Source organism: Falco punctatus (assembly GCF_963210335.1).
Source record: "Falco punctatus genome assembly, chromosome: 4".
Taxonomy (NCBI): domain Eukaryota; kingdom Metazoa; phylum Chordata; class Aves; order Falconiformes; family Falconidae; genus Falco; species Falco punctatus.
In genome coordinates this window covers 8,341,264-8,357,717 of record NC_137583.1, presented here as the reverse complement: position 1 = coordinate 8,357,717, position 16,454 = coordinate 8,341,264, and the positions used below count along the sequence as shown (strand labels likewise).

The 16,454-nt window shown below is 47.2% G+C and overlaps 2 protein-coding genes and 1 long non-coding RNA gene across 4 annotated transcripts in view; 1 reads left to right on the top strand and 2 right to left on the bottom strand.

The window, feature by feature from the left end:
• Positions 1-1,502: 1,502 nt before the first annotated feature.
• Positions 1,503-2,523, bottom strand: GPX1 (glutathione peroxidase 1). Its single transcript, XM_080385453.1, has 2 exons — positions 2,260-2,523; positions 1,503-2,140 (listed from the first exon to the last, which is right to left on the bottom strand). The coding sequence occupies exons 1-2, from the start codon at positions 2,485-2,487 to the stop codon at positions 1,775-1,777; spliced, it is 594 nt and encodes a 197-aa protein (XP_080241579.1). The 5' UTR covers positions 2,488-2,523; the 3' UTR covers positions 1,503-1,774.
• A 36-nt stretch (positions 2,524-2,559) lies between these two features.
• On the top strand, positions 2,560-6,508 carry LOC308063035. Its single transcript, XR_013927824.1, has 2 exons — positions 2,560-4,096; positions 5,377-6,508. It is a non-coding gene; the product is annotated as an uncharacterized lncRNA (long non-coding RNA).
• Positions 5,948-16,454, bottom strand: part of RHOA (ras homolog family member A) — a 26,695-nt gene continuing 16,188 nt past the window's right edge. For both annotated transcript variants that reach the window (XM_080385454.1, XM_080385455.1), the window contains 4 exons: positions 14,406-14,563; positions 11,563-11,683; positions 8,198-8,328; positions 5,948-7,218 (listed from right to left, as the gene is read on the bottom strand). In XM_080385454.1, the coding sequence (XP_080241580.1) occupies positions 7,045-7,218; positions 8,198-8,328; positions 11,563-11,683; positions 14,406-14,561 (582 nt within the window). In that variant the 5' untranslated portion in view covers positions 14,562-14,563 and the 3' untranslated portion in view covers positions 5,948-7,044. The remainder of the gene's footprint in view (positions 7,219-8,197; positions 8,329-11,562; positions 11,684-14,405; positions 14,564-16,454) is intronic.

The window sequence follows — 16,454 nt, the reverse complement described above, 5'->3', positions numbered from 1 at the left end:
CTCCAGAGCCAAAATAGCTACTGAAAACATCCTGTTTTTTCCACAAAGCTGTTATGGAAGTTAAGAAATAGCCCGGTGAGGATTGTGCAATCTGAGTTCAAAGCTGCATGACTCGAGGCCAGCAGCAAGCAGGGTAGAGCTGGCGGTAGGTTTTGCCCCCGTGTCTCTCCTCAGCCCGGAGGAGGCCTTGAGTCTAGGTACAGTAACAAAGCAACCAGCGAACCGGTGAGGTGAGAAGCTGTGAACAGGAAAAAAACCCAAAACCCTCAAATCCCAAGTGTTTTTAATGATGAAAACAGCGCGCTAGTGCTTGAAAGTGTTATGCCTTCTCTTTGAAAGCCCAGGTTTCTGTTAGTGCTCCTCAGTCCAGCACCAAGTTTATGCTCAGTGCTACAAGGCCTTGTGCACAGTGGCTGGTCATGAAAACGTGCTCACAGAGCTATTCAAGGGGTGAAAATTTACCTGCAGAAGGACCTGAGCCACTGGGCAAAAGGAGGGCATGTGAAATTTGGCACAGGCTCACAGTTTCTCAGGGGAAACCTATCCTAATTCCAGCTGTTCAGCAGCAGGCTGTAAACCCAGGGTTGCCACACAGGAACAATGCATCAGGATTATTCTAACAATTCCATGAAATACCTGTCAGCTTTATGGTTGGCAGGAGTCAAAAAAAGTGATAGGGAAGGAGTAGAAAGAAAATATTGCCCGAATCCTGGCACACCCGCACCTGGAGTGTCACATGCGATTCCTGTGCCCAAAGGGCAACGAGGATGCTGTGAGGCAGGGCACGGTTCCAGTGGGAGAAGTGGTCAAATAGGTTGACCAGGAATGTGAAAGAACTGGTTCTTGTTGCGAATCCCTGTGCTGCAAGGTGTTGGGGGGCATGAAGGCGATACGGGCTTCACGTAGGACTGGGCAAGTATGTAGAGATCTGTGGCTACCACCGATGCGAGATGGGATAGAGCCAGGAGACAGCTAAGCCAGCAAGGGGCAGTGGTTCTGGGACAAGGGGAGGGATGGTGGGTGCTGCTCTGGTTCTCAGCCTCCCCTGGGCATCTACAGAGGGAGGCCAGGTAACAAGGTGGGCCTTGGCCGGTGGGCTCTTCTTCCCCAAGCCCTCTGCCAGCACAGCCGCATCCACCTGCCTGAGACACCCGTTACCCTGTCACAGCGTGCTGGGGGTTCAGCAGCCCATGCAAAATCACCCCTTGGCTGCGTGCTGTGTCCTTCCTCTGCGGGCGAGCCCCGAGCAAGGTCCAGTGGGCAGTTTGGCAAGGTGCTCCCTGCGTGCCACCCTCCCACCCCGCCAAGCTTGTTAGGTGCGAGGTGAGATGTGGCCCTGGCTGAGTTTGCAGGGCTTGCGAGCGCTGCTCGCCCATCACGCTGCCCTAGGTTTGCACTCAGATTTCAGCCTGACCGTGACATCACACTCGAGTGGTTTGAGTTCACCCTGTGAGCACCCACGTGAGCTGACCCAAGTCGCCCAGATTTATCAAGCCACAGCCTTAAAGAAAGTAGCATTTATTTTTATTCAGAAAATCACAGTAAGCTACTGAGACACATGGCTGCTTTCCTCGGCATAGTTTCCCAAACATTCTTGTGCAGCTTTTGAAAACATCAAGTACACTTCGAGAATTTGGAAGATGCACCATCACAAGCAAAACCTGCACGAGACATCAGGATTTCTGCCTGAGCAGCAGCCCCCTGCGAGGGGAACAGGCGGGCGCACGAGGTAGGAAGCAAGGGGGGCAGCTGGCGAACGCTGTGGCACTCTGCGTTATTCCAGAACATTCTTGGGAACCTTCTGCAGAAGCAATTCAATATCATCCTGGATCTTGATGGTTTCGAAATGCCGGCTGTAGCGTTTGAAGGGCACGCCGTCGGGGCCGATGAGGAACTTCTCGAAGTTCCAGGAGATGTCGTTGCGGCAGACGGGGGACCAGATGATGTACTGCGGGTTGGTCATCAGCGAGGAGGGGTCATCGTGCGGGAAGGGCAGCGCCTCTTTCAGGAAGGTGAAGAGGGGGTGCGCGTCCTTCCCGTTCACCTCGCACTTCTCGAACATGATGAAATTGGGCTTGTAGCCGTTGCCGGGACGTACGTGCTCCAGCGAGAGCAGGATCTCCTCGTTCTTAGCATTCTCCTGGAGAAACAAACACGACACCGCCCCCGGCGAGGCCGTCAGAGCCCAGCCGGGCCAGGGGGCTCCCCCAGCCCCGCCGGGGGCTCCCCCCCCCCCCGTCGCCCGCCCCCGGCCCCTACCTGGTGTCCGAACTGGTTGCAGGGGAAGCCGAGGACCTGCAGCCCGCGTGGCCCGTAGCGCCGCTGCAGCTCGTTGAGCTGCAGGAAGTCGCGGGTGGTGGTGCCTCAGAGCGACGCCACATTGGCCACCAGCAGCACCTTCCCCCGCAGCGAGCCCAGCGCCAGCGGCTCCGCCGCGCCCAGCGGCCGCGCCGCCAGCCCCGCCAGCCCCGCCGCTCCCGCCGCCATGGCCAACACTGCCGCGCGGGGCCCGCTCGCGCCCGGCCCCGCCCGCTCCCGCCCCGCCCCGCCCGGCCCCGCCCCTCCCGGTCGGCCCCGCCCGCTCCCGCCCGGCGGTGCGCGCAGACCTACGGGCCCGCAGCTCCCCGGCCGGTCCCCCGCTGCGCCCCCGCTGCCCCCCAGCTCCCCGGGGGGCTGGGCCCTTTCTGGTGAGTCGAAGGCTCGGAGCCGGGGGGTTTGCAGCTCCGCGGGTAACGCGCAGGGGAGCGCCGGCCACGGCCCGGAACGCTGCGGGGAATCGGCACGACGCAAGGTGGTCCCGGGAGTTCAAACCCTCACGGGAGCGGGAGCCCCCGAGGACGGGGCCGCAGCACCGGGGGCCGCAGCAGCTTCCCGGGGCAGGGCTGCCAAGGCGAGCAGCTCTGGGGAGAAACACCCTCGGGCAGTGTGCCAGCAGGAGGAACACGAGGGGTCTGAGAGGGGCCAGAAATTCCCTTCTTCGATCCCCTTTCATCATTCTTCCACCCCTCTGAGGCCGGCAAAGCCTCCCCTTTACTTCAGCGGTTGCTTTTCCCCATCCCTGGCTTTGCCAGTTCTTGCCTTACTGCTTCTGCTCTGGAAGTTCTCAATCACGCCACACAACTGCCTGTTTTCTGGTGGATTCGAGGCAGCCCCCAGTGAACTACGCTGACTGTTGCCCACGCCCACGCCACGCAAGCTGGCCCAGCTGCTCCCCCCCGGGTCCTTGTGCTGGGACATGGCCCTCCTCCGGAGCATGGGAGAGGCAAGGCCGGGGTGATGTCCGCAGGGACCGCGGGGCAGCACAGCTCAGGGACCAAGAGCAAGGGCCTCGGCTCCAGCACGGCTCCCACAGGGAAGCAGGGAGCCCCTGCCAAGGCTCCAGCCAGCCTTTGCACCAAGTGAGCTCCATTCCTGACAGCCCCAAGGTCAGACAGCTGCTTATCAGCCCTGGCCCCCGGCCAAGGCAGCCTGGGCCCCTGAGCGCAGGGGGATGCTCTGCGTTCTCCTTGATGCTTGGCAGTGGGGACATCCCAAAGTGCCAGCCGTCACTAACAGGGCACTGTGAAATGCTGCATCTCTGGCCTGGGTGCCCAGGTGACCGCAGGATCCAGGGATTTTGCTTTGGGCCACTCTTGGCACCTGTCCCCACAACTGGGAACCGGAATAGTTCCTGGCTGTGGTGAGTTCTGGGGACTCGCCTGATTATCGTGCATCTCGGGGGGCTGACAGTGTTTGCACCATGTTGCAGGACTGATAGCAGGAGCCATGACAAGTGTCCCCAGAGAGATCAGAGCGGCAGGGAAACAGCTGTGGGGAGGAGCAGAGGCACGTGACATGTCTTTGCTCTTGAGTAAATTGGTGGTTACAGTTCACGCAGACTCCTCACCCGCCCCTTGGGCACAGTGAGCCATGGTGGCTTGAAGAAGAGGAATTTCTCCTCAGGGTGACCTCTGTGGCAGTGCCGCAGAGGCATTGCTCTGCTGCCGCTTTTGACACTTGCCCAGACTGGCATCTTCAATCCTCTGCCTGGACCTGGGGGTTTCATCTGAAGCAGGGAGTTTGGTTCTGGGGCCCCGACCTCCTCAGACAAGCGCAGGTTTGAGCTTTCCCTTCCACAGTGAGCGAGTTCTCAGGAAACCGAGTGAGCAGAACAACTTCGTTGGCTCAGAGCTACGCCCCGTGCCTGGACACGTTCCGCTGAATGTGGATCCGGAGGAGCGCCAGGAGCTCCTGAGGGACTAGATGGGCTCAAGGGACCCCTTTTAAGTTGTGTGACAAGCGACAGTTGTCCTGCGAAGTCAGATTGCTGTTTAACAGCAACAGCAGTGAGTAATCACAAAGGCCACAGGCCATACCATCCAGCCTCCTGCTTACATCTTCTCTGCACTCCTGGAACCAAACTCCCTCCCCTGGACGGGGGGCTGGCGCTTGGCTCCTGGCTTTTCTCCTGCTCCTTCACACCTCCTTGCCTGGCTGGTCACTCTCCGTGAGTGCTGAGCTCCCATTTCCCAGGTCTGGCCTGGCCATCTGTGTCCTCAGCCGTTTCATCCACAACAAAGGTGGCTTCCAGAGGCAACAGATGTGACAGGAACCCAAAGGGAGCCAGGCTGCCAGCCTCTGAAGGCAGGAAGGCTGAGCAAAGAACTGATAACTTCACAACCACGTGCTCCTGAGCAGGCTTCTGCTCTGACGCCAGCGGTGCGAGGGACAAGGAGAGGGAGCTGGAGCTTCTGGTTGTAAATGGGAGACACTAACTTAACGTGTCTGAACTTGGAGAAAGGCAGGCCAGGCGCGGAAACGTAACGCCAGCTGGTGGAGAAGACGGAGGAGGTGGGGAGGTGGTGCTGCAGCTTAACAAGAGCTTAAATTAAAACCGGGATGCTAAATTACTGACTTCTGGGTGGAGGTGCATCAACAGCTGTGGGTTGTCACAAGCTGTGTCTCAGGAACATGTAGACCTTACTCAAACCCCCTGAAGAGCAGCTGCAAAGCTGCTCTGTAACCGTCACCATAAAGAACTGCAACCCAGGCGCTCTGCCAGAATGAAACCCCCCAGTTTTGCTCAATGGCAACATCACCCTAAACCACCCAACAGAACCCTCAGAAAGGGAACTGCAGGAGTGAGTAAGCTTGTCAGCGGGGCAGAGAATGAAATCCTGTGCAGCTGCAGCTAGGAACTTCCTGCTCTGTTCCACATCGTCACCCCGCGCAGGTGGAGAACAGGCACCCGGGGAGGAAGGAGGGAAGGGTGGGGTGGGTGCCACCACCGGGCTGCCCAGATGCTTCATTCTGGGGAGTCTTACGGCTGTAGAGGGAGGACAAGGACCAGAAGTACAGGGCACTCCCACAGCTGGAGCTCTTTCACCTTTGTCGCAGGAAAAGGAATCGGGACCATTGAAAAAAAAAAAAAAAAAAGTGACATTGGCATTTTTTTAGGACATGGATACAGCTAGGTGCTCACTTCCATGGACTCTCATCAGCAACTGGACCTCCCTCCTGCCCAGCCCTGCAGGCAGAGGCTCTCAGCTCAACAGCAGCTGCCGCAAATACCACTGCGAGCAGCACACATACGACAGTAGACCAGCATGCCGCGTATCACTGCATGCTTCTACAGCAACACTGCTGCCATCTCCTCCCTTCTTCCTGCGCTCCCCTCCTACGTACCGCCTCCTGCTCGTCTATTCCCACAGTCAAGACCAACAAATCCAACTCAACTGATGCCCTCTCGTCTGGTTTGAATATCAAAAGCAGCTCCTGGGAAGCTTTGCTACTCACCACTGCTGCGAGCAGCAGATGGGTATCATTTGCTGGGAAACAAAAATAAGTATTAAAGCACTTGCAACTGTTCAGCAAATCCTATCACAGCTCTATCAAAAAATGGTGTTTCTGATTCAGGCTGTCAATATGCTGGGCCAAAAACCCAGAGTGAGGAATACAGACACCAGGATACAGGGAGCTTAGAAAACTGCCTTTATTCTATTAGTTGTTGGAAAAATGAAAATACAGAAAGAGTTTAGTTAGCTGCAGAACAGCAAGAAGTTCACAGGTTAGGAGTCTGATCACTACATGGTAACCAAACTTACACAAAAAGTTTCTTTTTTTTTCCTTTTAGTTTTGAAACTGGGTCCAGCAATGAACTTAAGGCAACTGAACAGTTCAGAAGCTTTGAGTGTGAGCAGGCTGTCTTTTCTCATCCCTACGGCACATCATGGAAAAAACTCCTCCTGGGTGTGCAGACCACTCAAATCATTCAAATGGGTCAGACTCTTACAAATGAACAGGGGAAGAGGATCAGCTGCTTTCCATCGGACTTTATTTTCAAATACAGTTTCTTAAAAAACCCAGAACACCTTAACGCAGAGGTTACAAGTAACAGTATTAGGAAATCCAATTATACAAAAAATACTACATCTAAGCTGGGGTAAATAGATTTATTTTTGGTAACATACATTTAAACTGGCACTAATTACACAGTAACTAAAAGGTAACTAACATGAAACCACAGAACCCTCACTTTTCCTTAGCTGAATGGGACTTGGTCATTTCAGAGTGATCACATTTTCAAACTAATGTTTTACACCACTGAGCCATGAAAATCAGATCTTCCTAAATGTGATAGCACTGAAGCTACACTTGATTCCACATACAGCCATGTAACTGTTGTACTCGATTAGAATAGGACGTTAGTTATAAAGTAGTTACAGACCAATCCTCTGTGTTGACAGCTTTTTCTCTTTCTAGAGAGAAGAAAGAAGATAGAGAATTGTCTTCAATTAGCGCCTGGCATATCCTGTGAGTGCAGAAAAGGTTTGTTAGAGGAATGTTGAGGTTAACCTTGGGTGCACAGATGAATTTGATGCAGATTGTTATAAAAATCATGGTTGGCTTCTAAATACTGGTAGCAAGATGACTCGATTTTTAAATCTCTTAAGTAAATTATAGATAATGAAAAAGGCCAGTAATCATACACTAAGATTAATAAACAGCACTTCAAAATTACTCAAGTGCAGGGTGCTGCTTTGGCCATCTTCCTCTGGCCACACTTTATAAGAGAAGGCACCCGGACTTTTTCTTGCCACGCCGGGCTTGCAAAGCAGCTCTAGTGGCCATTTCAAAAACCTCCCTCACACCGTCTTTGGTCTTTGCCGAACACTCCATATACCCAAATGCACCAATGCGGTTTGCCATATCTCTTCCTTCTTCAGGTTTGACAGGCTCCTATAACAGCACAGAAGCAACACGTTAGAACAACCAACACGCACCCGCCTTCCCTTTCCCACCCAGCTTCCCAACAAAGGCAAAGGAACTTCTGGATTAAATGCACATAATCAATTGGTTAGTTAATGATTGTTCCCCTGAGAATGGTCCTGTAAATAATAAAGGCAGATATGAAATAAAATTCGCTTATTTTCTCAAGAAGCGGCATGCACCTCAGCCTGGATTACAAAGATGGGGTGTATGTTTGCATACTGCACCAATGCTTGAGGACATGATCCATTTTCTAACACCTCTGAGCATGAAGGCTGCAAGATCCTTTGAAACTTGAGCAATTGCTAATTTCTGAAGCAACATTTATGCAACTCTTTGCCCCAATTGTAACAAAAGCCTATGAGCAAATCCCCAAATTAATGCCTCAGCTTTTATATAAAAGCAAATATTATGCAACAGGAGCAAAAATTCCAGGACAGAGCAGAATTATCTGTAGTCCCATACCCAAGCCAGGGGTTTCAGACTCAATTTGAAAGTGAAACCTAGCGATAAGGCTCAGGAGTGAGCTACAGCACTGGCGGTTATCACCTCAAAACACCTACCAATAAAACTGTTTCCTTTCACGTCCCGAACATACCAAATAAAGAACAACTCAAGTGTGCATGCACTTGATGTGTTGATGTCTCCTAATTAATTCCTTTCTACCGCAGGGATCCAGCTCTCCAGCATGGAGATCAGCTGACTGTTAGTAACCCAATATAGCCATTTTCATTGCTGAGAATGCCTTTTCCTACAAATTAAATATCCAAATATGAACAAAGAAACACTCAATTAAAGGTAATATATACTTTCTGGTTTCTGTCATGGATAAGTGTTCATTATGCAGCCCATAGGAAGCTGGCAGCAAGCTGTGGATGCCTATTTAATGCTCTGGTACAACCACTATACACTTTCTTCGTTTATTTAAGACTATCAGAAAGGAACCCGCCTGCTTCATTTTGGCCAGCTCTCGTCTTGTGTGCTCGTCATTCCTCAGGTCCTTCTTGTTTCCTACCAAGATGATAGGCACGTTGGGGCAGAAATGCTTCACCTCCGGGGTCCACTTCTCTGGGATGTTTTCTAGGGAGGAAAAAAAAAAAAGACTGTACTAAAACTCACTTCTGAGGACAGTTTTATTTTGAAACTTTTACCTGCTGTCTGAGTGGTTTTAGCTTGCTAATCCACACCGATGCCCCTTCTTCTACTTTTACTTTGGGAAGCAAATAGACCTGTTCTGGTATAAGCAAAAAAGACAGGCCTGTCTATGGTAATTTTAAGGCTGAGGGACACCTAACCTCTTGGCTTCTCTACGTCTCTCAGTAGCTGCTTGACAAGGGTTAGCATAAGGTACTCCAAAGAACAGCATGCAGAATTCTGAAGCAGAAAGTTACGAAGTATTTTGCTTCAAGAGAAACATTTTATTTATCTCCAGAAGCTAAAGATGGGCGCAACCCTGAAGCGAAGTTTTTACCATCACTTCTTCCTTTTATAAAACAACATCAAACAACCACTCCAAAGTCTCCCATTAACTGTAGCAGAAATGTTGTTCTATATGCTAATTACAGACGCACAGAAACAAAGACTTTGTGCAAGTCATTTGCAGATTTGCCATTTCTCCCTATCTGCAGCAAATGAATTTGCACTCATCTACAAGGAACTTCGTCCTCCTAATGTAACTTCCTTACCTGACTTTTTTTTAAAAATGGAGCTGCAAATGGAAGATTTGACAGCTTTTGAAAGCAAAACCTTGATAAATGATATATAGCAGGAAGTGCTGAATGGCCCAAAATATTAGGCTTTGCTTTCAGAAGCTCTTAGACATGTGAGATTCACCGGTGGATGTACCTGCAGACTACATAACCCCTTTTTATCTTCACAAAATTCCATTCAGCTTTTGAAGAGACATTCACTATTAGGGTATTGTTTTCTTGCTTGAAAGAACAACTTAAGACAAGCATTTGAGACAGTTTTTGCACTACAGCCAAAACAGCAATTCTACAGCTGCACCTGGAGTGCTCAGAGGGTGCCGGCCTCCAGATGCTGCACACCTGAAGAGCTGTCTGGCAGTTCCCTGCTCCCTCCACTGCTCCCAGGGACACAGGCGCTCCGATACTAGTGAGCAGGAAGGGAGGAGTGCGAGGAAAAAATAGCCAAGATCAGATTGGACTCAAGTGAACGTCTCTCCCCCTGCCTGCAGGGTTCAGCAACCCATCTTGTTTCCAGGGCGGGCAGTTTGTGAGCTCTCCAGCTGCCCGGGGAGCAGCACATGCAGGAGAAACAAGCGCAGCTCAGACCTTGCATGTCGCTGTTCACAGCTACACCAGACATGACCTCAGTGCTGCTGCCAACTAAACCTCAAACTGTTTTGGAGAGAGACAAAGACAATGCAAGGTGTCTCTAAACACAGGACCAGGTGGAAGTGATGGAGATAAGGATTTCCCAGATACCAAGCTGGCACTGGTTTTTCTGAGAAGATACTTTCAACTGCCCGTTCAACAGCTGCTACCCCTTAGAGGCAAGGCAAGAAAAGAGACTGAGCAGCTACCAAACTTTAACCCAGTCAGGCTGTAATGACACTGTAATGGCTTAAGGAATATTTTATTTGCTCATTTACTCAAACCTACGAATTTTGGCAGGAATGGTATTTTTCAACCATTGTGGCAGCTGCATTCAGGACTAATCCTTCCACTAACTGCATTTCTGTGCTTCCTGGATTCTTTCTGTTTCACTCTTGTTTCTTCCTAAGACACAACTCTGAGAAGCAGAGTTCATCCATAAGACAGATCAGAGGTGTAGTAAAAAAGCCCCTCTAAGGACAGCTTGCAGTGACCATGATTGCCCTGGTGGCAAAAAGCTCCAAAGGGTTCAGTGGTTTAATACATTTAAGACAGAACTGGTATCCCATATATGAGCACCAGTTAAAATAATTTAACACCTGTCATTAATAGAGAAAGCAGAGGGGTCTGACCTTTTCTGGCTAGGAGATGCCCAATGCATGGACATAATTTTGACCAGTTACAAACAAGTACCAGTCAGTCACTGCACAGGTTTTTATCAGAGCACAGCTGGTTGTACACACAGAATTGGTGTGCCTAAACATCTACCTTAACGTCGCCTGCATTCTAATAAGAAACCTCACAAATAGTCACTAGTGAACAAATCCCACTGGTGAGAAGCAGATAAGGGAATTTTTTACAGACATCCACTTGTTTAAGAAAGTACTACCACAATGTATTTGTTTAGGAGACTACATTGGATGGAGTAATTACCATTTCAAATAGAAATCAAAAGTTCCAGAGATGCCGACTCTTAGAAATAAGAGTAGCTCTATCTCCTGCCCCTTTGTCTCTTCAAAAACATCTTTATAAGATCAAATATATATAAATCTAATGTCAATTAGTAAAGACTTCAGTCTCAGACTGCATACAGAAGAGGTGCCCATATTTTTGAAATGTATGTTTTTGGAGCTCAGAAATCATACACTGGCAACTCTTCTCTTTCCTCCATCACAAGCAGATGTCAGTCACCAGAAAGCACACTAGGACAGTATAAATCTCCAGCCTCTGATCATTCCCCGCAGTCAGAGTGCTGCCTTCCAGTGTAGTTCCAATCCCTGTTTTTAACTCCCCAAGCAGAGCAAAAAAACCCAGGTTATTTGGGACCAGTAACTCAGTGTTTCAAGCTGATCTCTCTTGAATAAATGGGGAGAAGGGGAAAGGGATGAGATCACAAAACTAGCTTTCCCATTTATGTAGAAAATAATTTCTTTTCCTGGATATAGTGTGATCTTAAGTGTATAAGAACCTGCAGTTTCCAAGAAGAAACAAAAAAAAGTAAAATAAAGTCAAAACTTGGGTGGGCCATGCCACTCAGTGAACACCTTATGTACTCACAGGGCTCCTGGCCACAGCAGAGTGCAACTACAGCCTTCCTGTTCACCTGGGGTCACCGAGGCAGCACCTCCCAAGGGGTGAGCACGCCGCCTCGGCCCCCCAGGCAAGCGGCCAGGCTGGGGGTGCCGATCTAGGCCAGGAGCTGCCTTCCTGCTACTGTTGCTCAAATTATGCAGCAGAGCCCCGGATAAACACAGTACGCTGCTGAGGCTTTCAAAATGCCACTCAGCGTTGTAGAAGAAGAATACAGATTCCTTTAAGATCTTAACGTCTAAAAACTATGCATTCAAACCAGTATGAATTTTGAAACTAGGAATGCTCTCAACCATTACAGCACATGAAAATATATTTTACAGCATGATTTCCAAGGGGAATACTGCAACACAGAGAACTAGTTCAGTTCAATTAGTGATCTACTTACCTAAACTATCAGGACTATCAATTGAAAAACACATAAGTATAACATCAGTATCTGGATAAGAAAGCGGTCTAAGTCGATCATAGTCTTCTTGTCCTGCTGTATCCCACAAAGCCAACTCCACCTGCAGAAGAAAGGCAAGGCAGTTAGTTAGCCAGATCACCAGGGGAGTTTTGATTCAGAAGCCAGTAATCGAAAAGAAGTAGATAAAATGTTTCAGTCAACTCCTCTCAAAAGGAGGAGACTACAAGACAAACCACTTTGACAGGAGAACTATTAGAAATTTTTTGTTCCATAACTTCAAAAATCAACTTATGCAGCTTATGAGACTTTTCTCTATATCCACGACCAGCGTCAATTCTCTGAAAGGACATAAAAGCTACCAGTAGAAAAGCAAGAGAGAAGAATCAAAGAGAATCGGCTCCAAAGGGCTGGGAATCTCTCTGATAAGCGTTCCAGAAATATCAGTTTTCAGTGAAAGTGGACTCTCTAAGAGTATTTTTTTTTTAAGATTATGTACATTTTTATTTGGTTTACAACTGGAACGTGCAGCAACTAAGAAACATTCAGATTGTACTTATTTGTGCACAAATTCATTAAAACTCCATCGCAGCCAAAATTTACACTTGTAATTTGCTTTGAAATAAACCCGATTTGTGTGTAAAGCTTCTTGTAACTAAGAACTGAATAAAGTAACTAATGTTCTCAATATTTCCACTTATGGTAAAGCTAGGGGAGAACACTCCAATAGGATTGTTTTCCTTCCTGTTTAAACTCTTACGTTCAAAGACTCCAATAGTAGTAGTCCACAACAGCTCAGATAAAGACAGATTGCCGGAACTGGAACCCAAATGTGAGCCTGAATGTGCAATGCAACTGTTTGGTTAAATTGTGAAAATACAAACCTTAGTTGCATGCATACACAAAAAAATTCTTCTGTATTTCAGTCAGAAATACTCCTCCTCTCAAAGTCACCTCTGCATTTGCAAACATGAATTCTGTGGCAAATATTCGTATTTTTTACAGAGATGTCTGTTGAAGGTTCTCTCACATGACTGGAATCAGCTCCTTTGCTCTACCCCTAAAAAAATGCACCTTGTACCATCACCGTTTTGTCTTCACATAGCTTCTGAACATTGCTGGTAATGCTTTTCCAGGAAAACAGAAGTAAGTGCTGTCAAACAGAACAGTCTCAAGTAGTGCTCCCTTATAAACTTCTGTAATCATGTTTTCTGAAGACAAATTGCTTGGATAAAATATGTCCTCTACTTACAAAAAAAAAATAAAAAATCAGCATTGCTCAAGCTGCTCACGCAATTTTTATTTAGATACTGGCTGCATATAGGTGATGGGGCATGGCTCCCTCTTCACCCATTTAGAGATGCAGATTCAGGCAGAAGGGAATGAGCAAGTTTGACTAGGTGATAACACAGAGAAATACATATTGTACGTATTTTAAACATTGTCCTTAGAGTCTAAGATACAATATAGAAACTGCAGAAACCGTCACTTGGCAGGGAAAACATGTTCTAATATTAGTCTAAAAGTAAACTATTTTTTTTTACCCATTCATATAATGGGAGATAAAGGCTTTCTTTAGACTTCAATAGCATGAACTATTATGACTAAACCCACAAATAATCCATGCCTGTAACAGTAGGAAATCAAATTTAACATAAAGCCCAAAAGTAGCTCAAAAAGTTTCTTCTCAAACCAGGATCCAAACTGAGCAGTTTCGATCAATCTGCCACTGCATACGAACTAGAACTGACTGGGAGATATTCCGGCTGTACCTGGACCCAGAGCAAAGACACAGGTTGCAGCAAGAGGCAAAACAGGGAAGCTCAGCACTGCCAGCACCAAAACCTGCTGCATGCCTGACATGAGGAACTACGGCACTGAGGTCAGCTCTGTGCGGTTACAGTAATAAAACAGCCACGTGCCATGACTGCCAAAAAGGGGTTGAAAATACTTGAGCTTTCAAGGTGTAAAGTTTCTGCTTCGTGTGTTTCCAGAGTATCCTGGAAAGTAACAATTTCAAATATCACACACCACCTTGTGTGACACAAATGCAGAAGGGAACCTAGTCAGTGTCCAGAGAGCAGCCTCCTGAAAACGGCCTCTTGGAGCACGTGTCTGGCATGTTTGCTTGTTTGGTAAACAAAAGGACTCAAGAGGTCACACAGATTGAAAATGGATTTCCAGAAGATTGAAAAATAAAATTAAATGTTTTAATGATTAATTTACTGAAGTACAAATTAAAAATGAAGCTCAGTGAGCTGTGGGTATGCTTTTCTGCTAAGAATTATGTTCCTTCAGACAAGTAGGACAGATGATGCTGATATACACTACTACAAAAATCAAATCCCTTTGAAGCCTGTCAGTCATCTGTTCTGAAGAGGATCCTGCACATTGCCAGGAGTAGGTATGAAAAAAGCGACTCTCTCCAGGAACTAGTCTTTATTAATCACAATACCAGGTCCCTATCAAAACAGGGAGTCCGTTATGCATTTCCAAAGGCTAGCAGCCCTGTGTCCTCAGCATGTAGGCATGTCTTTGAATTGCTCCAACCCCTTCCACCTACTGCAACATTTTAATTGGAATAACTATGTTTTTTAGAATCTCAACTTGTATAAGGTTAGAAATAGGTTGTTAGACATTGGATATGAGCAGGTCCTAGCAAGGCCAATGTTTTTTCCACAGGAACATGCTTAATATTTAAAAATATATTTACAATATAAGCACTAAGGATGTGTACTAACAACTTAGTAAAGAAGTGTAGAGATTTCCATGGTATTCTGAATAACTTCAAGTTCGTTCTGACTGTTACAGAAGTACATACATACCTGCTTTCCATCCACTTCGATATCTGCTACATAATTTTCAAAGACGGTGGGAACATACACTTCAGGGAACTGGTCTTTGCTAAATACAATCAGCAGACAGGTCTTTCCACAGGCACCATCACCCACTATAACCAGCTTTTTTCGAATGGCTGCCATAGCTGAAAAACAAAATGACAACTTATCAATTCTTCTGGTACAGCTTTTAACTGAGATGCTAATAATTAAAAACCACTAAGTTTTCAATTAGTGAGAACTTTTAAATTGGGTCTGCATGCCCATTAGAGACAGACAGGCATCTGCAATCACATGCGTTCAGATTCCCATCCTTTTGAGAAAAACACTCCCCAGCACTCGTCAACACACTGGTGAGCCACTGGGTGTAAAAATAGTAGAAAGGAGACAAGACCAGCCTGGTTTAGCATTTCTTAACCTATTCTAAAGACTAAGATAGGAACATCCAGAGATAGCAAGTAGCACTGTCCATGAGCACCTTCTGAAAAGTGTCTTCTAGGTAATCAAGTAACACATGCTTCAATTCAAGGACAGTAACGTTTTTTTGTCATGTGCTGAGTTGTCTTAACCACAATGAGCCAGTCAGCTGGACCGAGGGGCATCTGCTGTTGTGTCAGAGCACCAACAGAAGGATCTCAAGGCAACCAGCCTGCTCCTTAAATTACAACCACCACACTGCAAAGGATTTTGGAAGGCCACATCCCACTGCTCAGTCTGCTTTCCTGGGCATCACTACTACCAGGCTAACATAGCCTGCTATCGGTTTACATTAAGTAAGAGGGAACACAGAGGGAGACACCACCGTGGTGCTCCATGCAAATCTCTGCTGTTCAATGTACTGGTTTGTACAGGACCCTACAAATCTGTGGCTTGCTCACACGCAACTCTGGCCTCTAAAAGACAGCATGAAAGCTTGAAAGGTTTAACAAAAGCCTCAAGTCAGGGTGAGACTGAAGGAGATAATCGTGTTGGATTTAGCAAATTTCTACGAAGTCACAAGCAGCCCATAGTATGGATAGGGATTGATGTTCATCATCACTTCTTACAAACAGATACAAGGGGGGCAATACAAAGATAGTAGAAAATGCGTCAAGCCCACCAGAAGGCAATGCGCCTTGGGAACTTGAGCACGAAGATATTTTGGACACAAGAAATTTATACAGGCCTCAAGAGGACGGGGCAAGTACATGGGAGAAGCTTCCTATGTGAGTTGAAGAATGCAGAAACCACATCTGCCTTAGAAAACCTCCGTATTAAAAGTACTTAAAGGCTGAGAATACTTTAAGAAACACTATATATGTGCCTGCTCTCTTCTTTCTTTTTCCTAGGCATTTATCTATGACCATTGCAGGAACAAGCCAGAGATTTAGGGAGTGTCCTAGCTAGAAGGGATTGGAATGAGGACAGAATCATAACTACTTTCTTCTCCATAACGTAAAGGACTCCAGGGGAAGCTGCTTAGTCATCCCATGAAGCTTCCTGGAAATGGAGCAAACAGCAAAGCCACCACAATACCTACCAATGGATGACTAAAATACCACAAAGGGTATTAAACTGACCCTTGTGAGTTTAATTTTGCTATGACAGTCCCAGTACAAAGCTCTATGAGGATGACTAGGGCTGCTGGCAAGGGGAGAAGGGAGTTAAAAGACATAGCAAAACCATTTTCTCCTTTCCATCTCTTCTCTTGCCTCACGAAATTAAGTAAAAAGGTAAAATGAACCATCTAAAAGCAACTTTAGTACTATTAGGTGGTGAAAGTGCGGTGGATATTGCAGAGATTATGTATTTCTGCTCCAGGTACAAACAGAGAAGGACCATTTCAGCCCATCAAGCAGCAAGGGCTCAAGGACTTGTAGCGTGCAGCTTTGTCAGACACAACTGCTCAAGTAATCCAAATCCATCTCTAAAAGTAGCTTCTTTCACCTTGTGAATATATATACACATATTCAAGTTATTTACCTTAGGGATCTGGGGTTATTTTTACGTTTCTGGAGAGTTTAAAATGATCCAAGCTCTAAAAATGTTTTCTTTCAG